Source organism: Loxodonta africana, chromosome X, assembly GCF_030014295.1.
Source record: "Loxodonta africana isolate mLoxAfr1 chromosome X, mLoxAfr1.hap2, whole genome shotgun sequence".
In the NCBI taxonomy this organism is placed as follows: domain Eukaryota; kingdom Metazoa; phylum Chordata; class Mammalia; order Proboscidea; family Elephantidae; genus Loxodonta; species Loxodonta africana.
Window position 1 is genome coordinate 26,554,833 of NC_087369.1, and position 18,019 is coordinate 26,572,851.

Sequence of the window (18,019 nt, forward strand, 5' to 3'; positions counted from 1 at the left end):
TGGGCAAAAATAAAAGTGCCCTCTTCAAAAGACTACCTGGGAAGAACTGGGATTGTTCACTTGAGTGTTGGTATCCCAAAGTAAAGCTGTCTTCGTTTAAGCATTTGGCGACCCTGCAATCAGAGACCCTGTGCTCATCCTAAAGCCTGTTGAAACATCTGGAGCATGTACACAGAGCCCCAAGTCAGCCTTCCTATTTAGGGGAAAGCCCCAGAGGGCAATGGAACACCAGTTACTTCTGATGATCCATCTGGTTCTTTATTCTTAAACAAAAATATCACAACCAAGGTATGTCACTGCCAGAAGATCTTCTTCTTAAATTCTGAGGGAAAATGATTTTGAACCCAGATTCTATACCTAGCCAAATCTCCAAGCAAGGGCATCAGATGTAAAAGGATTGAGAAATGTGTCTCTCATGCACACTTTTCTGAGGTAGGTTACCTGACTGACTTGACAGTATATATAATATGGATATAAGAAATAGTGAAAAGCATTCTAGATCTTCAGTAAAATATTTTAGGATGACTGTGAAGCACCTCTGGAAAGCAATCTATTCTAATGTGAAAAATCTTGAAGAATGGAATGGATACTATGCAATAGAGTAAGAAGCTGAATGATCTTAGAGATATGGTGAAGAAAGCATGTTTCTTGTCTCAGTTACCCCAAAAGAGGCTGTACTAGTTTCCTAGGGCTGCCGTACAAATTACCACAAACTGGGTGGCTTAGAGGAGCCCTGGTGGTGCAGTGGTTAAGCACTTGGCTGCTAATTGAAAGGTCTATGGTTGGAACCTACCAGCGGCTCTGTGGGAGAAAAGACCTGACCTGTTCCCATAAAGATTACAGCCTTGGAAACCCTATGGGGCAATTCTACTCTGTCATATAGGATCGCTATGAGTTGGAATCAACTTGATGGCAATGGATTTTGGGTGGCTTAAAACAACAGAAAGTTATTCTCTCATTGTTCTGGAGGCCAGGAGTCTGAAATCAAGGTGTCAGCAGTGTTAGTTCCTTCTGGAGGCTCTGAGGGAGAAAATTCCATGCCTCTCTTCTAGCTTCTGGTGACAGCCGGCCTTCTTAGGCTTGTAGACCCATCACTCCAATCTCTGCCTCCATCTTCACATGGCCTTGCCCTGTATCTCTGTGTCCTCAAGTTTCTGTCTCTGTTCTCTTATAAGGACACTAGTCATTGGTTTTAGGGCCCACCCTAAATACAGCATGACCCTTAACTTAATTACTTCTGCAAAGACTATTTCCAAATAAGGTCACATTCACAGGTACTGGGGAGTAGGGCTTGGGCATACCTTTTTAGGGCCACTCTTCAACCTATGAGTCGGAATTAACTCAACGGCAGTAGGTACAGGTATTCAACCTTCTGCAGTGAGGTAGCTAGAAACTCCAGGAAAAGTTGAAAACTGTGTAAGAAAGATACAGTCCAAATATTAAGCAACCTAAAAAGAGTACCATAATTTTGAGCAGTTGGAGGCATGTAACCAAAAACCAAACCCATTGCTGTTGAGCCAATTCCCACGCCTGACAACCCTATAGGAGGCGTATAAGGAGAATCTATTTCACCTTAAGGCTGAGAACATTCTCTTTCAAGCGACACATGCATTATGTCATCAGACTCATAGGAAAGGAAATGTCCTGGTACCTTGTGGTAGCCGCTCTGCAGTGACCAATATTTACCTAGTTATAATATCACCAACACTGACACTATTGATTTTCAACTTTTTGAAAGAATCTATAGGCAAAGCACAGAGAACTGAATTAATGTTACAGAGCAGGCTGTAAATATCATCAACCAGAAGAACTAAAGCGTAAATAGTCAAGATTTATGATTTACTGAAACGGGTCTGAGTGGTGAAATGGGAAAGGGTGGGGGGACTTTTGCTTTTTCCTTTTTAAAAACTTTTAAACCATTTGCATGTAATTTGAAAAAAGTAACTGATCATCAAAGGGTTTGGGATTCAGAACCAAAAGATCTTGCTTCAGATGTCCAGTTTCAGCACCCCTTCTATTACTGTGGGCAAGTCACATAGCCTCTCTAAAGCCTATTTCCTCACCTATATATGTATTCCTTCACCTACATTGGAAAGCCAGTTTCAGCTGGCTTTGTAATAATGGCCACCCTTACGAACCACACGGTATTGTCATAAGGATTAAATTGGATAATGTATCGTGAAAGCTTTGCAAACAGGTATGTATCAAACATGTTAGCTCTATATTGTGAATTTATTAGAGGAAGTAGTTGAAATTATAACATGTTTGGGTATATCTGCATTCTAGTTGAGAAAGCTCTTGTAGTTTCAATCTCTTAAGTGACTTGGGGTCACGAGGAAGAGGAAGGACTGAACTTTTGAGCACCTACTCCATACCCAATGCTGTTCTTAGTGATTGACATGGAATTCAGTGTTTCTCAGATTTTCCTCAGGGGATCCCTTATGCAAGGAGAAAGGACCCTAGGTCACGGGGGCTTTGTCTGCTAGTTGCTAACAGAAAAAGTTATGTGAACCTTACATTCTGCTGTGTAATATGCCTTGTTTGTCATAATTTATTGTTTTGTCATTTCTAGTTAGTCCAGTTCACCAAGAAGCTGTGCCCCATTTCTCCTGTGGCTTCACAGTCCCTAAGCTTCATGCTAGGGTCAGTCGTGGAAAGTATCCCTCATCTTGAGAAACATTGAGTGACATTTGGGTGATCTAACATAATTCCCAGAATGTTATGACATAGGTGACAATATTCCAGTTCTGCCCAGGAGGAAACCGAGCTTCAAAGAGATTGAGTCATTTGCCCAGTCATATAGCTGGTAAGCGAAAGAACTAGAGTTTCAACCCAAGTTTGTTCGATTCCAAAGCATGTGCTTTTTATCAGCCCTGCCTTTAGGAGTAGAAACGGAAGTTAACCTTTCATAGAGTTCTTTTTTTATGTACTTGGGAAATGAAATGCCAAAGTCATTCTTGACTTCTAGTTTGAGACCTTATTCATTGATGGCTTTGTCTCTGTTTTCAGCCAAAGCTCCAGACAAACCTATTCAGGTAGTTTATGTGCCCTCACATCTGTTTCACATGCTATTTGAGTTGTTCAAGGTAAGTGGAATTTAAAAACATGGAAAGAAGTCTTCATTTTAAATTACTTTGATTCAGGGCATAATGGATTCATTAGATTAGCATAAGAAAAAGGTTTTGCATAACCATTTTAAAAACGCTATTTCTGATATCCTCTGGGTTTTATAATTTGTACACTGTGAGATGAAAAATTGCTGTGTACAATATAGTTTTGGTGAATATTAGTACATATTGATCTCGAGACTTAATTGTGCTTTACTGATTTTTTTTGTAAAATCCATACTGTTTTTTCTTCAGTTATGAGATTAGAGATGCTTTTTATTTTATTTATTCATTTTTTATTAACTTTTATTGAGCTTCAAGTGAACGTTTATAAATCAAGTCAGACTATCACATACAAGTTTATATACACCTTACTCCATTTTTTTTTTACTCCATACTCCCACTTGCTCTCCCCCTAATGAGTCAACCCTTCCAGTCTCTCCTTTTGTGACAATTTTGCCAGCTTCCAACTCTCTCTATCCTCCCATCCCCCCTCCAGACAGGAGATGCCAACACAGTCTCAAGTGTCCACCTGATACAAGTAGCTCACTCTTCGTCAGCATAGAGATGCTTTTTAGTTTCCAAACCTGCAAAGGCTTTATTGTTGGTAGCCAGATCAAAATAAAAAACATGTTTATGCGTATTTATGCTATGAACATTAAGCATGTAGATGCATTAGTAATCGTTCCTGTCCTGAGAGATACCATAAAGCCCTTTATGTATTTCCGTCAATCCAGAAGAACTGACAGAGGCAGAGAGGAAAGATGTGGAAGAACTGGACCAAAAAGGACAAAGAGAAGGCTCTTTAGACTCTGCAGCTTAAGCCGTTGCTTTCGTTAACCAGTAGTTAATGGCCTTTACCGTAGCGGCCCAGTAGTTATTGGCCTTTACCGTAGCGGTATTGCAGGCACAAGGCATTTCAGCTGAAATTTCATTCCTTCCAATGCGTAAAACTCAGAACTGAGCACCTGAAAAATCAGTTATGCTGATTTGCTTCCAAAAATTATAATGTTAATGATGTAACACTTTAAGGTTGAGATGGGCATTCAATTGTGAAATTTCTCTTCAACAGCTGTGGCTTTCTCAGAATTCCTTTTTAACTGGAATTTCATCTTTTTCAGCCAAATGATTAATTTTTCTGGGAAGCATGCATCTTTTCAGGCTTTCTGCCTCCTTTAGAGGAAAGGTACTCTATAAAATGCAGGCTGATAAATAGGATTTAAAGTGCAAAAATCAGCTTCTGCAGCCTCATTACATGTGATAAAAACATTCCTCTCGGGTATAAAGTTGAATAATTCCAATACTGTAAAGCAAAAAAAAAAAAAATTTAGTGTGGTGGTTGGGGCTAAAACTAGATGAAAAACAAAATGAAGTGTCAGGAATTTTGCCTTGATCTTAAGATATGTTTAGCTAAGCTTTTTGGAGGGGGGGAAATGCCGTAGAACTCCAACTAATATTTGCCCCATAAAAGAACTGTTGTGTATAAGTAATCTTATGCTATTTTCTTTTTAAAAATTATGTGAGTCAGTGATACGCTAAAAAAAAAGGTCTTATCATTTTAGAACTCAATGAGAGCAACAGTAGAATTATATGAAGATAGAAAAGAGGGCTACCCAGCTGTTAAAACCCTTGTTACTTTGGGTAAAGAAGACTTATCCATTAAGGTAACTGCTTTATTTGCATTTATCCTTTAATTATCGGTTAATTTAATACAGAGCCCTGGTGGCGTAGTAGTTAAGAGATCGGCTGCTAACCAAAAGGTCAGCAGTTCGAATCCACCAGCTGCTCCTTGGAAACCCTACAGGGCAGTTCTACTCTGTCCTATAGGGTCACTATGAGTCAGAATTGACTCGATGGCAACAGGTTTGGCTTAAAGGGTAAAAAAAAAAAGAGACAAGAGAAGAAAACTGACGTTTATTTATTGTCTTATTTGTAAGTACCATGCTAGATCCTTGACTTACATCACCTCACTTCAACCTCATTGTTGTTATATTGTTAGATGCCATGGTTTTGGCCTCCGACTCATGGTGACTCCACGTACTATGGGACGAAACACTGCCTGGTCCTGCGCCGTTCCCATGACCGGTTGCGGATTGGACCGTTGTGATCCATAGGGTTTTCATTGGCTGATGTTCCAAAGTAGATTACCAGGCCTTTCTTACTAGTCCAGCTTGGTCTGGATGCTATGCAGAAATGTGTTCATTATCATAGCAGCATGCACGTCTTCACTGGCAGATGGGTGGTAGCTTGCATGATGCGCATTGGCTAGGAACTGAACCTGGGTCTCCTTCATGGAAGGCGAGAATTTTACCACAGAACCACCCATGTCCCTTCAAGTCCATTAGAACTCCATTATTCAGGGCACTAAGGTTGAGACTTTAAATCCAAGCCTATCTGAGTCTACTGTAGTACTCTGCCTCCTTGTTTAACGTGGTTCACAAAGGAGCCATATTTGCATTGGGAGTTCAGAGCCCTTGTAGGTTTTTAGAGCTATCTGGTGTCTACCTTATTTAATGAACTCATTGTCTCCTACTAAGTATAAATTGACTTTATTTTTTTTTTAACATTTTGTATATTGCAGATAAGTGACCAAGGTGGTGGTGTCCCACTCCGAAAAATAGATCGTCTTTTTAACTATATGTATTCAACTGCTCCCAGACCTAGCCTGGAGCCTACAAGAGCTGCCCCTTTGGTAAGCATTTTAAACTGCTGCTTAAGAGAATATCAGTAACATGCAAAGGGACTTGCAGAGAGCTGGCTGTTTCCCCAGGTTGTTACGCTGTCCTCGTTGAATTACAGTATTTCCTGTATAGTTTGGAGGAGGGGCAATTTTATGCCTCTGCCACTTTTCTTGGTGGCTCCTTTGGACTTAGATTTCTTCTCTAATTCCTAGCTAAGAAACACTCACAGCTGAGTGCATCATCCCTAAATACAGAGAGACAGCACTTCACTGTGGTAAAACAGCTACCGGAACACCATTTACCACTTAGTGCTACCCTTGGGGGAGGAGGCAGTGGAAGTTTAATAAACTAAAAAATATAAACCCATTGCCATTGATTCTGACTCATGGTGACCCCATGTGTGTCAGAGTAGAACTGTTCCATAGGCTTTTCAAGGCTGTGACCGTCCTTCCAAGATGTCTCTGGGTGGGTTCGAACCGCCAACCTTTTGGCTAGCAGTCAATTGCTTCTTCCTTTGCGCCACCCAGGGACTCCTAGAAGTTTAATAGCAGATGAGAAAAGGAACAGGATGTGGCGCGTAGCTGCAGCTTGGTCCTGGGCGCTTGGGTAAAGCGTATCATAGAGGCCAGTATCACCCACAGTCTTTGAACTTCCCCCATCAAATGTGTTGTTAGGTGCCGTTGAGTCGGTCCCGACTCGTAGTGACCCTGTGCACAACAAAACAAAACACTGCCGTGTCCTGAGCCATCCTCACAATCGTTGTTATGCTTGAGCTCATTGTTGCAAATGTGTTAATATAATTAAAATGTTAAATTAGGAAAACTTAAAAATTTTATATTAAATGGCATGAGCACAAAACGTATAGGTGGGGCATGCGTTTTCAGACTCTTTTCCATCTCACCCTTGATGTCACTTTCAGCCCTCTTAAGGCAGTGGAAAAGCCTCTTGTTACCATGGTAGCATTTAGAGCCTGGTAGGGCCCCGTTTTCTTCCCGTACTGAGTGTTTCTAATTGACGAACAACAAGTGAACCCTTTGTCATTAAACACAACAACATATATATGAGTCTGCAGAATGGTTCGGGGTATAAACTAAGTTCCATTTTAAAGTCCTACCTGAGTGATAGCACCTAAGAGTAGATTTTATTTGTATGAATAAAAATCAAACACTTCGCATTATTTATTCGAGACAGAGTTGGTTAGCTCCAAACAAACAATGCTCAGCATGTTCAAAATGGAGGGGAAGCCATTTATATAGTATTCAGGAAAATTTATGAAAGATCAATTTCGAAAGGCATTGCATTGACCAGGATCTGGTCAAGTAAACATAAAAATAAACTTAAACATCAAAATAAAAAAAGACACTACACTGGGGTCTTAAAAGCTTTTGAGCAGCCATCTAAGATATTCCACTGGTCCCACCCCGTTTGAAGCAAGGGAGAATGAAGAAAACCAAACAACAGAAAGGTTAGTCCAAAGGACTAACGGACCACAGGCACTGCAGCCTCCACCAGACTGAGTCCAGCACAATTAGATGGTGCCCACCTACTACCACCAACTGCTCTGCCCGGGATCAGAGTAGAGGGTCCCAGACAGAGCTGGAGAACAAAATCCTAGCTCACGGAACAAGACCAGACTCACTGGTCTGACAGAGACTGGAGAAACCCTGAGAGTATGACCCCTGGACACCATTTTAACTCAGTACTGAAGTCACTCCTGAGGTTCACACTTCAGCCAAAGATTAGACAGGCCCATAAAACAAAACGAGACTAAATGGGCACACCAGCCCAGGGGCAAGGACTAGAAAGAAGACAGGAGGGGTCAGGAAAGCTGGAAATGGGGAATGCAGGATCAAGAAGGGAGAGTATTGGCATGTCGTGGGGTTGGAAATCAATGTCACAAAACAATATGTGTACTAACTGTTTAATGAGAAACTAGTTTGCTCTGTAAACTTTCATCTAAAGCACAACAAAAATAAAATCAAAACAGGTGCCAAAAAGGAAAAAAAAAAAAGGAACAAAGAAAATAAGACACTACATATCTAGAGCCTTCTCCAGTTGTCTAATAGGAATATGGATTATCTATTCTGGGTCTCAAACTAGCCTCCTGAGGATAGCTGTTATGTCACACTGGTTTTTGTTGTTGTTGTTGCTGTTTGTTTTTTTAATGAAACAGGAATTGAAGTAAGGAACCTTAAAAAATTATGTATCCATCCTCCCATTTTATAGACGAGTAAGTGAAATGGAAGCCTAGAGAGGTTAGTATCTTGCCCAAGGTTGTTGGGCTAATAAATGGCGCAGCCAGTACTGGCCAGCTCTGTGTTCTGTCCACAGTACCATGTGGTCTCTCCTTTTGAAGGAATGCTTCCACTAGCGTCTTTTCCAGTTAGTAATCTGTCTCAGCTTTAAAGTGGGCACGCAGATATGTGCTCCTAGAAAACATAATCTCACCAAGCAAATTACTCTTTTACACCTCTGTGCCACTCTGAGTCGGAATTGACTCGACGGCAACGGGTTTGCTTTTGCTTTGGGGCCTTGACACATCCATTTATTTCTTTTTTGGGGGAATGTTCACCTAGCTAACTCTTGTTGATCCCTGGACACTGGGGAAATGCTCCTGAACTCACCAAGTCTAAGCTAGAGGTCAGTCACTCCTCCCTGTTCCACAGCTCCTTGGGATTCCTGGAAGCTTACCTGTCTCCTCACACCCTTACTGCATTGAGCTGAGGTCTGCTCTGCTCTTCCTGTTAGACCTGGGGGCAGGCTCTGTGCCTTGCTTGAAGGTAGGAGGCAGATGTCCTCAGGTCTCTTCCTGGAGTACGCCATTTTCTTGCCTGTGGTTACCTCAGTCACTACTGTGAACATCTCGTCTTTAGTACTGGCCACATTCAGCCAGTACTAAAGCCCTTAAATGGCAGGTTGTACTCTGTCACACCCAGCCCTTTGGGTTAGGTCCTACCTTATGGAAAGCGTCGATGAGAGATCTTAGAAAATGGCAGAAATCCATGTAGCTTGGTAAAACTGCTGCTCTGAGTAACTGTAATATCAGCTTTCATTTATTTATTTATTGTAATCTTATGGTGCTTTTGGTGGAAGTTTACAGTGCAAATTAGTTTCTCATTCAAAAATGTATACACAAATTGTTTTGTGACATTGATTACAATTCCTGCATTGTGTTAGCACTCTCCCCCTTTCCCTTTCCACCCCAGCTTCCCCGTGTCCATTTGTCCAGTTTTCCTGTCCCTTTCTGCCTTCTCATCTTTGCTTTTGGGCAGGTGTTGCCCATTTGGTCTCCTATAGTTGATTGAAGTAAAAATCACGTTCCTCACATGTGTTACTGTTTGTTTTATAGACCTGCCTAATCTTTGGCCTGAAAGGTAGACTTCGGGTATGACTCCAGTTCTGAGTTAGCAGGGTGTCTGGGGGCGGTCAGACCACTAAGTCTGGTCTTTTTTGTGCATGTGAATTTAATCTTTGGCCTGAAAGGTAGACTTCGGGTATGACTCCAGTTCTGAGTTAGCAGGGTGTCTGGGGGCGGTCAGACCACTAAGTCTGGTCTTTTTTGTGCATGTGAATTTGAATTACATTTTTTCTCCAGCTGTGTCTGGGACCCTCTATTGTGATCCCTGTCAAAGCAGTTAGTGGTGGTAGCTGGGCACCGTTTAGTTCTTCTGGGCTCAGGCTGGCGGAGGCTGTGGTTTGTGTGGTCCATTAGTGCTTTGGACTAATATTTTCCTTCTGTCTTTGATTTTCTTCATTCTCCTTTGCTCCTGACAGTGTGGGACCAATAGATGTATCTTAGATGACTGCTCCCAAGCTTTTAAGACCCTAGACACTACTCACCAGAGTAGGGTATAGAACATTTTCTTTATGAACTGTGTTATGCCAATTGACCTAGATGTCCCCCAAGACAGTGGTACCTAGCCCTAAGCCAGCTTTCATTTAGTTTTACTATATGTTAAAAAACAAAACCAAACCTGTTGCTGTGGAGTCAATTCCGACTCATAGAGACCCTATAGGAAAGAGTAGAACTCCTCCGTAGGGCTTCCAAGACTGCAAGTCTTTACAGAAGCAGCTACCACATCTTTCTTCCACAGAGCGGCTGGTGGGTTTGAACTGCCGACTTTTCACTGTGCAGCTAAGTGCTTAACCACTGTACCACCAGGGCTCCCTTAACTATGTGTTAGGTACTATGCTAAGACTTTATACTTATTATATCCATTTAATCCTTATAACAGCTCTGAGGTAAACATTTAATTAGATTTTTAGATGAGAAAATAGTCTCAACGAGGTTGAATAAACTGCTGAGCCACACAGAACATGGATTTGAACTTAGGTCTATCTGAATCCAAAGCCCATGCAACTACCCCTCTGTGTGTGCCTGGCTCAGACTACTGCCCTCCTCCCTTAACCTTGTTCATAGATTAATCAGAGGTGACCATGCCTGGAAGCTTGGCAGTATCACATATTTTCCCCCAAAAGTTGTTGACATTAGTCTCAGTTATTCTTCTCCATATCTGAGAAATTTTTTTTTTAACAACCTGTTATTAACAGTCAGGGGTTCTGTGATATAGAGATATAGGAGGGTACTGGGATGTTTTTACTTGTCTCTAGACTCTGTGGACTACAATATATCAACATATTGATATAAAATTCCCAGAACCCTAGGAAGTAGCTTCTTAGGAAATTTTCTTTTCAATGTTTCAGCCTTCTTACTGGTAGATTTGAACTCCTGTGCTAATTTTAGTTTTCACTTCCAAGAACAAGGCAATCTGATTATGAAACTTGGAAGTGATGTGGTTTGAGTTTTGGTACCAGATCAAATCCCCCTTGATAAAAACAGTCAAAATTTGGACTATTCTTATTTTCCGAACATATGAGAAATGTTTTGCAGGGTGAAAATTAAGGGGTTGTTCTCCATAGATGTACATATCTATCATCATAAAGGCAGAATCAGTAATTTATTTGATGTAAATCTGAGTCAAGCTTTTTTTTTAAGTCTTCTCGGAATAGCCGTCATGCCAAACGTGGGGGTGTTTGCACCAGTCTTACTGTATGAATTTTCTTTTCTCCATAGGCTGGATTTGGTTATGGTTTGCCGATTTCACGTCTGTATGCTAGGTATTTTCAAGGAGACCTAAAACTCTATTCCATGGAAGGAGTGGGCACTGATGCTGTCATTTACTTGAAGGTACTGTGTTCTGTTTCTGTTAATATGAAGGCACCTTTACTTTTTTTGCTTTTTTTAATTGTACTGTAGATGAAGGTGTACAGAGCAAATTAGTTTCTCATTAAACAATTAATACCCACATTGTTCTGTGACATTGGTTGCCAACCCCACAACATGGCAACACTTTCCCCTTCTTGACCTTGGGTTGCTTGTGGCATCTTTCCCTTTTGAAGCTATGAGTCCTAAGAAGTGAGAATGCCACTCTGTCTTCTCTTACGTTCAGCTCAGATTTACTTCAGTTTTGTGTGAGAACCATGTTGTCTCCTTCATTTTATGCTCAGATGTAGCAAAACAAAGCATATTTAATAAATTATTAAAATGTTGATTTTAAAACCATAGTGCTAAATTGTGATTTTTTAAAAATTGCACGTCCATTAAAAGGACTAATCTAAAAAGACACAGGCTTTTATAAACTGAAATCTTTAGTCTTTTGCTTGAAAAACTTGCTGGCTTTCCCACAGTTACAAAAATTCAGTGATCATGATATATAAAAGATTGATCTAATTGATCTCACTTTGTTATTAAACAGAGTTCTCTGTAACCGTTTTTCTCATTCATTGGTGGTGTTAAACTTCTATTTCTGAACTCTAGAATATTTGGCATATTTTGAATAGGTAATATAGGCACCAAAAACTGTTGCCGTTGAGTCAGTTCCGACTCATAGCAACCCTATAGGGCAGAGCAGAACAGCCCTGTAGGGTTTCCAAGGAGCGGCTGGTGGACTCAAACTGCCGACCTTTTGGTTAGCAGCCTAGCTCTTAACCACCGTGCCACCAGGGCTCCAATATAGGCACATAATAGACCTTTAAAAACTACAAAAGGGACAACTTAAGTCTCTAATTTCTTTTGCACAAATGTTAGTGTCAGCACCTGGTTTTTGCTTTTAACTTGCCAATATATCTTGGCCCTCTTTCCATATCAGCTGATACAGAACTGACTAGTTCTTTTTAACAGCTGCATAGTATGTTATGTATCACATTTTAGCCAGTTATTTGGAGCATGTATTTTAAATGCCAATGCTTCTAGATGATATGATAGTCGATCTCACTTGATGGTCTTATGTTTATAAGTCTGATATGTATAAAACTTTATTTCTTCCTGGGCCTTTTGGGAGAGTAATTGCTCAGTGAATAATGGTGCCTGGTCCAAGACCATATAGTCAAGACAGCTGAGTATCTCAAAGCAGTATTAACTGAATTAAAATGCATTTTTTTCTGGTGATGTGTACTTCATTGCTGGATTTAAATTAGTGCATGTTTTTATTCCTTTAAAAAATGCTTTAATTTTCTCCTGGCTAGTCTAGGTAAACTACTAAAATATAATTTTGATAAAAGTTCAAAGGTATGCATTAAGGTTTCTAATTTTTTATAAAGGAGCCCTGGTGGTGCAGTAGTTAAGCACTGGGCTGCTAACCAAAAGGTTAGCGCTTCAAACCCACCAGCTGCTCTGCGGTAGAAAGATATAGCAGTCTGCTTCTGTAAAGATTAAAAAGAACCAAAAACCAAACCCATTGCTGTTGAGTCAATTCCAACTCATGGTGGCCCTATAGGACAGAGTAGAACTGCCCCATGGAGTTTCCAAGAAGCACCTGGTGGATTCAAACTGCTGACCCTTTGGTTAGCAGCCGTTTCACTTAACCACTATGCCATCAGGATTTCCCTCTAAAGATTACAGCCTTGGAAATCCTATGGGGCAGCTCTTCTTTGTCCTACAGGGTTGCTATGAGTCAGAATTGACTTGGCAACAACAGGTTTGGTTTTGGGTTCTTAACTTTTTAAATAGTAAAATTTGGGTTAGTGTTTTACATGAGGGAAAATAACACCGAACCTTTCGTGTATGTTTTTGTTTTTCCAATAGGCTCTTTCAAGTGAATCATTTGAGAGACTCCCAGTTTTTAATAAGTCAGCATGGCGCCATTACAAGACCACACCTGAAGCTGATGATTGGAGCAATCCTAGCAGTGAACCCAGAGATGCTTCAAAATACAAGGCTAAACAGTAATTTACCATTTTGATTTTCATAATAAAATATCTGATTTTCCTCCAGAACATACCAGCCAGATGATCGATATCTTTCAGCCACATCTTCTTTGCAGTTATCACTGGAAAAGCAAAGTGATCCTAGAGAAAGAAAGATCGGAGCAGACTTTTCACCCAAGAAAGGAAGGATAGCAAGAGTTGGATAGCCAGAGTAGCAACATAGAGGTGCTCTGTTCTAGAATCCTCGCACCAAAGAGCTGTTAAAGGTATTAGCAGTGAGCAAGGGTTTGTCCTGCCATCAATTTTATATAAGAAGTTATCAACTTTGCCATTTGTCACCATCCATAGAGGTTTACAGAAGAATGCATAGAGAAATTTTGTGGTTTGAAGCTGAAAAAATAAAGACGTTAAAATCAGCAGTTAATCGCAAAATAATGAGTTTCACTATTTTATAGTAATAAGGAAAATAATCCAGTCTTTGGTTTCCAACTTTTTTTCTTCTGACAACCCTTAAGCTCCAACTCTACTAGCAACAGTGAGGATTTTGTTTATTCGTTAAATTAAAAATAAATTTATTAATATAAAAGTAGTATATGTGAATTGTAAATAATTAGAAGATACAAACCAGCAAAAGAGAAAAATCTCCATAGTCCCACAACCCAGAGATTACCACTGTTAACAGCTTTGTTACGTGAATATATACAAATAGCAGCGTATCTGGGAGAACACTTTGCTATTTGTACATATTTTTTTCAAAATGAGACCATACCATTCATACTTTATAAACTGCTTTTTTTTTCATTTTACCATCTCTACCTTTCCATGTCAGTATATTTGCATCTGATATTTTTAATTCTATTTCAGTGTTGCAGTGTTTCTTCTTAATATATTTTAATTGAAACCCTGGTGGCGTAGTGGTTAAGTGCTACAGCTGCTAACCAAAGGGTCGGTCGGCAGTTGGAACCTGCCAGGTGCTCCCTGGGAACTCTATGGAGCAGCTCTACTCTGTCCTATAGGGTCACTATGAGTCGCAATCGACTCGACAGCACTGAGTTTGGTTTTGTTTTTTGGTTTTTATATTTCTCCATACCCTGAAAACATTGATTCTTAACATCCCTAACATAATGCAATAGAAAGGTATTTGTATTGCAATTAATAATTTTTGCTTCTTTTAATTTTAACTTCCCCTGATTTTTCCAAACTAGGGTTTATTACAGGACCATATAACACATTTGGTAATGTTTCAGAGCTCTGGTGGCACAGTGTTTAAGCATTGGGCTGCTAACCAGAAGGTCAGGAGTTCAAATCTACCAGCCACTCTGGAAACCCCATGAGGCAGTTCTACCCTGTCCATTGGTGGCAGTGGGTTTGTTTTTTTTTTGGGGGGGGTTTATGTCTCAAGTTATTTTTAATCTAGAACAATTCTTCTTTGTTGAGAGACCATGCCAGTTGTCCTGCAAATGTCCCACCTTGGTTGACTTGATTTCTTCTTTGAAATTTCACTTCACTTGTTCCCCATTCCCTCTATTGCCTGTAAACCGGAAGTTGAGCTAAAGGCTTGATGGATTCAAATGAAGTGTTTTGGGTTTTTTTTTGCTAGACTATTTTATAAGTGCCATTTCAGAATTACACTGATATCTGGTTGATGGCAACATTAGTGATGTTAAGACTGACTGTAGTTTAGGTCTCTGTTCCCTCCATGGTATTTTCCCTTGTCAACCAGAAAGTAATCTGAATGGTGTTACTTTGGCACTGTATGAATGTACAGTTACCCAACAACCACGCACCTAATGTTTTTTTATACCAATTGATACATTTAGCCTGAATCAATAATTTTATTAGAGTTTGTAAATGATTTAAAAAATATATCATTCCTTTGACAATTATTAGCTGACACTTCCCTGTAAAGTAGAGCTCTTCCTCATCAACCAAACCAAACCTGTTGCCTTCAAGTCAATTCCGACTCATAGCAACCACGAAGGACAGAGCAGAACTGCCCCATAGGGTTTCCAAGGAGTGGCTGGTGGATTCAAACTGCTGACCTTTTGGTTAGCAGCCATAGCTCTTAACCACTGCGCTACCAGGGCTCCGAAGACCATTTAGGTACCTTGAATTACAGTTCCTCCTGGCAAGACCGTATGAGCATTTAAATCTTTCCCTTTAATTACCAATTTTCAAGATGAGAAATTGGCTTAAAAGCCACCTTAAACCAACCAAACCAAACCCAGTGCCGTCGAGTCGATTCTGACTCGTAGCGACCCTGTAGGACAGAATAGAGCTGCCCCATAGAGTTTCCAAGGAGCACCTGGCGGATTCAAACTGCTGACCCTTTGGTTAGCAGCTGTAGCACTTAACCACTATGCCACCAGGGTTTCCAAAAGCCACCTTAAATGGTGACAAATGAGTCTGGCTTTCTCTTTTCTGAGTATTGTAGATTTTTATTACTTTGATATGTTTCAGTCAGTACTTCTTTTTATTGAACTATAACGTGTGTAAAGTGTACAAATCTTAAGTTTATAGCTTGATGACTTTTTACTATATTTCTGGCATCCCAAAAAGCCCCTTCTTTCTGAAACTTCCCACACCCCTCCCCCACACGTAACCATTATTCTGACTTCTATCACCAGAGGTAAGTTTTGCCTCTTGAACACAACATAAAAGGAATATATAGTATGTACTCTTTTTGTGTCTAGCTTTCTGTGATATTCATCCTTGTTATTGTCCATAGTGGTCATTATTCTTTTGATGCTAAAATTGGCACACCTTTGGCCAATGAGGGCTATTTCAAGCTGGATCCTGTGTCTTTCATTGACAAAAATCCTTAATCTTTGAAAGCTTCCATGCTTTCTGGCCCACAGCAATATCCTAAAAAAAAAATAATAATAATCCTAGACTCATGTTATATACCTTTCCTGCTCCTGTCCTGGAAATCAGCCATTTCCTCCAAGGAGCCCTGTTTCCTCTTATTGAGTGTTAGAGATCCTCATCTGGACGTTGGGAGTGCTCACTATACCTTTTCTAGGTCCTTTTTCTAAACAGAGCTGTAAAAATTATATACAGGCAGTCTCCGGGTTATGAACATTCAACTTAAGAATAACTCCTGTTTGCCTTTTAATGTTATATAAATTTACCCTCACTTTGATACCGCGGAACCAACCCCTACTCACAACAAATTCTTTATCACAATCGTCTTCACTTGCCGCACGTGCAGCTTTTAAATCATTGAAAAGGCTTTGAACCTTTCTTGCACAAAAGTACGGCTAAATAAGAACCATATGCACCTATTCCAACTTACCTACAAATTCTTAAAGACAGTCAGGAATGGATCTTGTTCATAACCCAGGGACTGCCTTATTTAAATGTTAAGTTCATACTGATATTTTTAATTCTATTTTAACATTGCAGAGTTTCTTCTTCATATATTTTAATTGAGTTTTTTTCTCCTTATCCTGAAAACCTTGATTCTTAACATCTCTAACATAATGCAATAGAAAGGTATTTGTATGCAAATATATTTTATACAGCACTGCAGTTTTGTGTCAGTTCAGTAGTATTGGTCTTTTCTGATGAATGCTATAAAGGGCATCTGTACTGACGGGGGAGCCCTCGTAGCACAGGGGTTAAGGATTTTGGCTGCTAACTAAAAGGTCAGCAGTTCGAATCCTTGGAAACCCTATTGGGCAGTTCTGTTCTGTCCTATATGGTCCCTGTAACTGAGAATCGACCCGAGGGTAACAGGTTCAGTTGTTTTGGTTTATACTGATGGGTTGTTTTTTTTTTTGCTATGAAGTGTTGTGATGGACTTATATGCAATATTGCTAGGCTGGCCACCCCTCTCAGATGATGAAATTTTAAAAAGTTTGGTTTGTGTGAGCAACCCCCGCCCCTCTCCCCAGCCAAGATTAAGTGAAATCTCCTGGAAACACCTGGATCCGTTTCTCTTGATTCCATTTTTGGTTTTAGGTAAGTGAAGTAGCATGTTGGGTATTAGTGTGACCAGTTAATTCAAACTAATGCTCTGATAGGTAGAATAATTGGGTAGTGCAGAAGCACTTTTTATAAAGAATAAAATCCATTTGAGTTGTAAAAAGGCTGCTTTAATTGAATATTGTTTTAAAGGACATTTAAAAACTCTGACTAGTTTAGTAGGTTGTATACAAGCTTCCAACAGGTTTGTTCTGGTTAGAACCCCTGCTGAGAATTTGCATTTCTGACAGGTTTCCAGGTGATGCCAAGCTGGTGGTTCGGGACCAATTCTGAGAACCACTAGTAGGGCCAAAACCAAAAAACCAAACCCAGTGCCGTCGAGTCGATTCCGAGTCATAGCGACCGTACAGGACAGAGTAGAACCACCCCCATAGAGTTTCCAAGGAGCGCCCGGCGGATTCGAACTGCCGACCCTTTGGTTCCCAGCTGTAGCACTTAACCACTATGCCACCAGGGTTTCCACTAGTAGAGCAGTGGTTCTCAAAATTTATTATACATAAGAATCACCTGGGGATCTTGTTAAACTGTAGATTCTGATACAGTATATCTGGGGTGGAACAAACCGGTCTGAAGCCCTGGTTGTAAACTACTGTAATTAGGTATGAATCTTAATTTCTGATATGTTATTAGACAAACAAATTTTAGCAGAAAGTAATTTTTAAAATTCTGAAATTGTTAAATTATACAAATGGGATATTGATGGAGATTTGGGGGAAATACTTAGTAGGTATAATAAATTCACTAGATGGTTATACGTGATTCTAAGACAATTTATTCTCTAATCAGGGTTTTTAAAAAAATAACAGTTTTATTGAGATACAATTCACATACATAAAATTCACTCTTAAAGCGTAGAATTCAGTGATCTTTGGTATCTTCAGGAGCTCTGGTGGAACAGTGGTTAAAGTGCTCGGCTGCTGACCAAAAGGTTGGCAGTTCGAACCCACCAGCTGCTCCATGGGAGAAGGATATGGCAGTCTGCTTCTGTAAAGATTTACAACCTTGGAAACCCTATGAGGCAGTTCTGCTGTGTCCTGT

The 18,019-nt window shown here is 40.1% G+C and overlaps 1 protein-coding gene across 1 annotated transcript in view; it reads left to right on the forward strand.

The window, feature by feature from the left end:
- PDK3 (pyruvate dehydrogenase kinase 3) overlaps positions 1 to 18,019 on the forward strand; it is an 85,787-nt gene that overhangs the window by 54,705 nt on the left and 13,063 nt on the right. Inside the window, exons 7-11 of the mRNA XM_003416056.4 lie at positions 3,010 to 3,086; positions 4,670 to 4,771; positions 5,689 to 5,799; positions 10,863 to 10,976; positions 12,873 to 13,012. Of these exons, the coding sequence (XP_003416104.1) occupies positions 3,010 to 3,086; positions 4,670 to 4,771; positions 5,689 to 5,799; positions 10,863 to 10,976; positions 12,873 to 13,012 (544 nt within the window). The remainder of the gene's footprint in view (positions 1 to 3,009; positions 3,087 to 4,669; positions 4,772 to 5,688; positions 5,800 to 10,862; positions 10,977 to 12,872; positions 13,013 to 18,019) is intronic.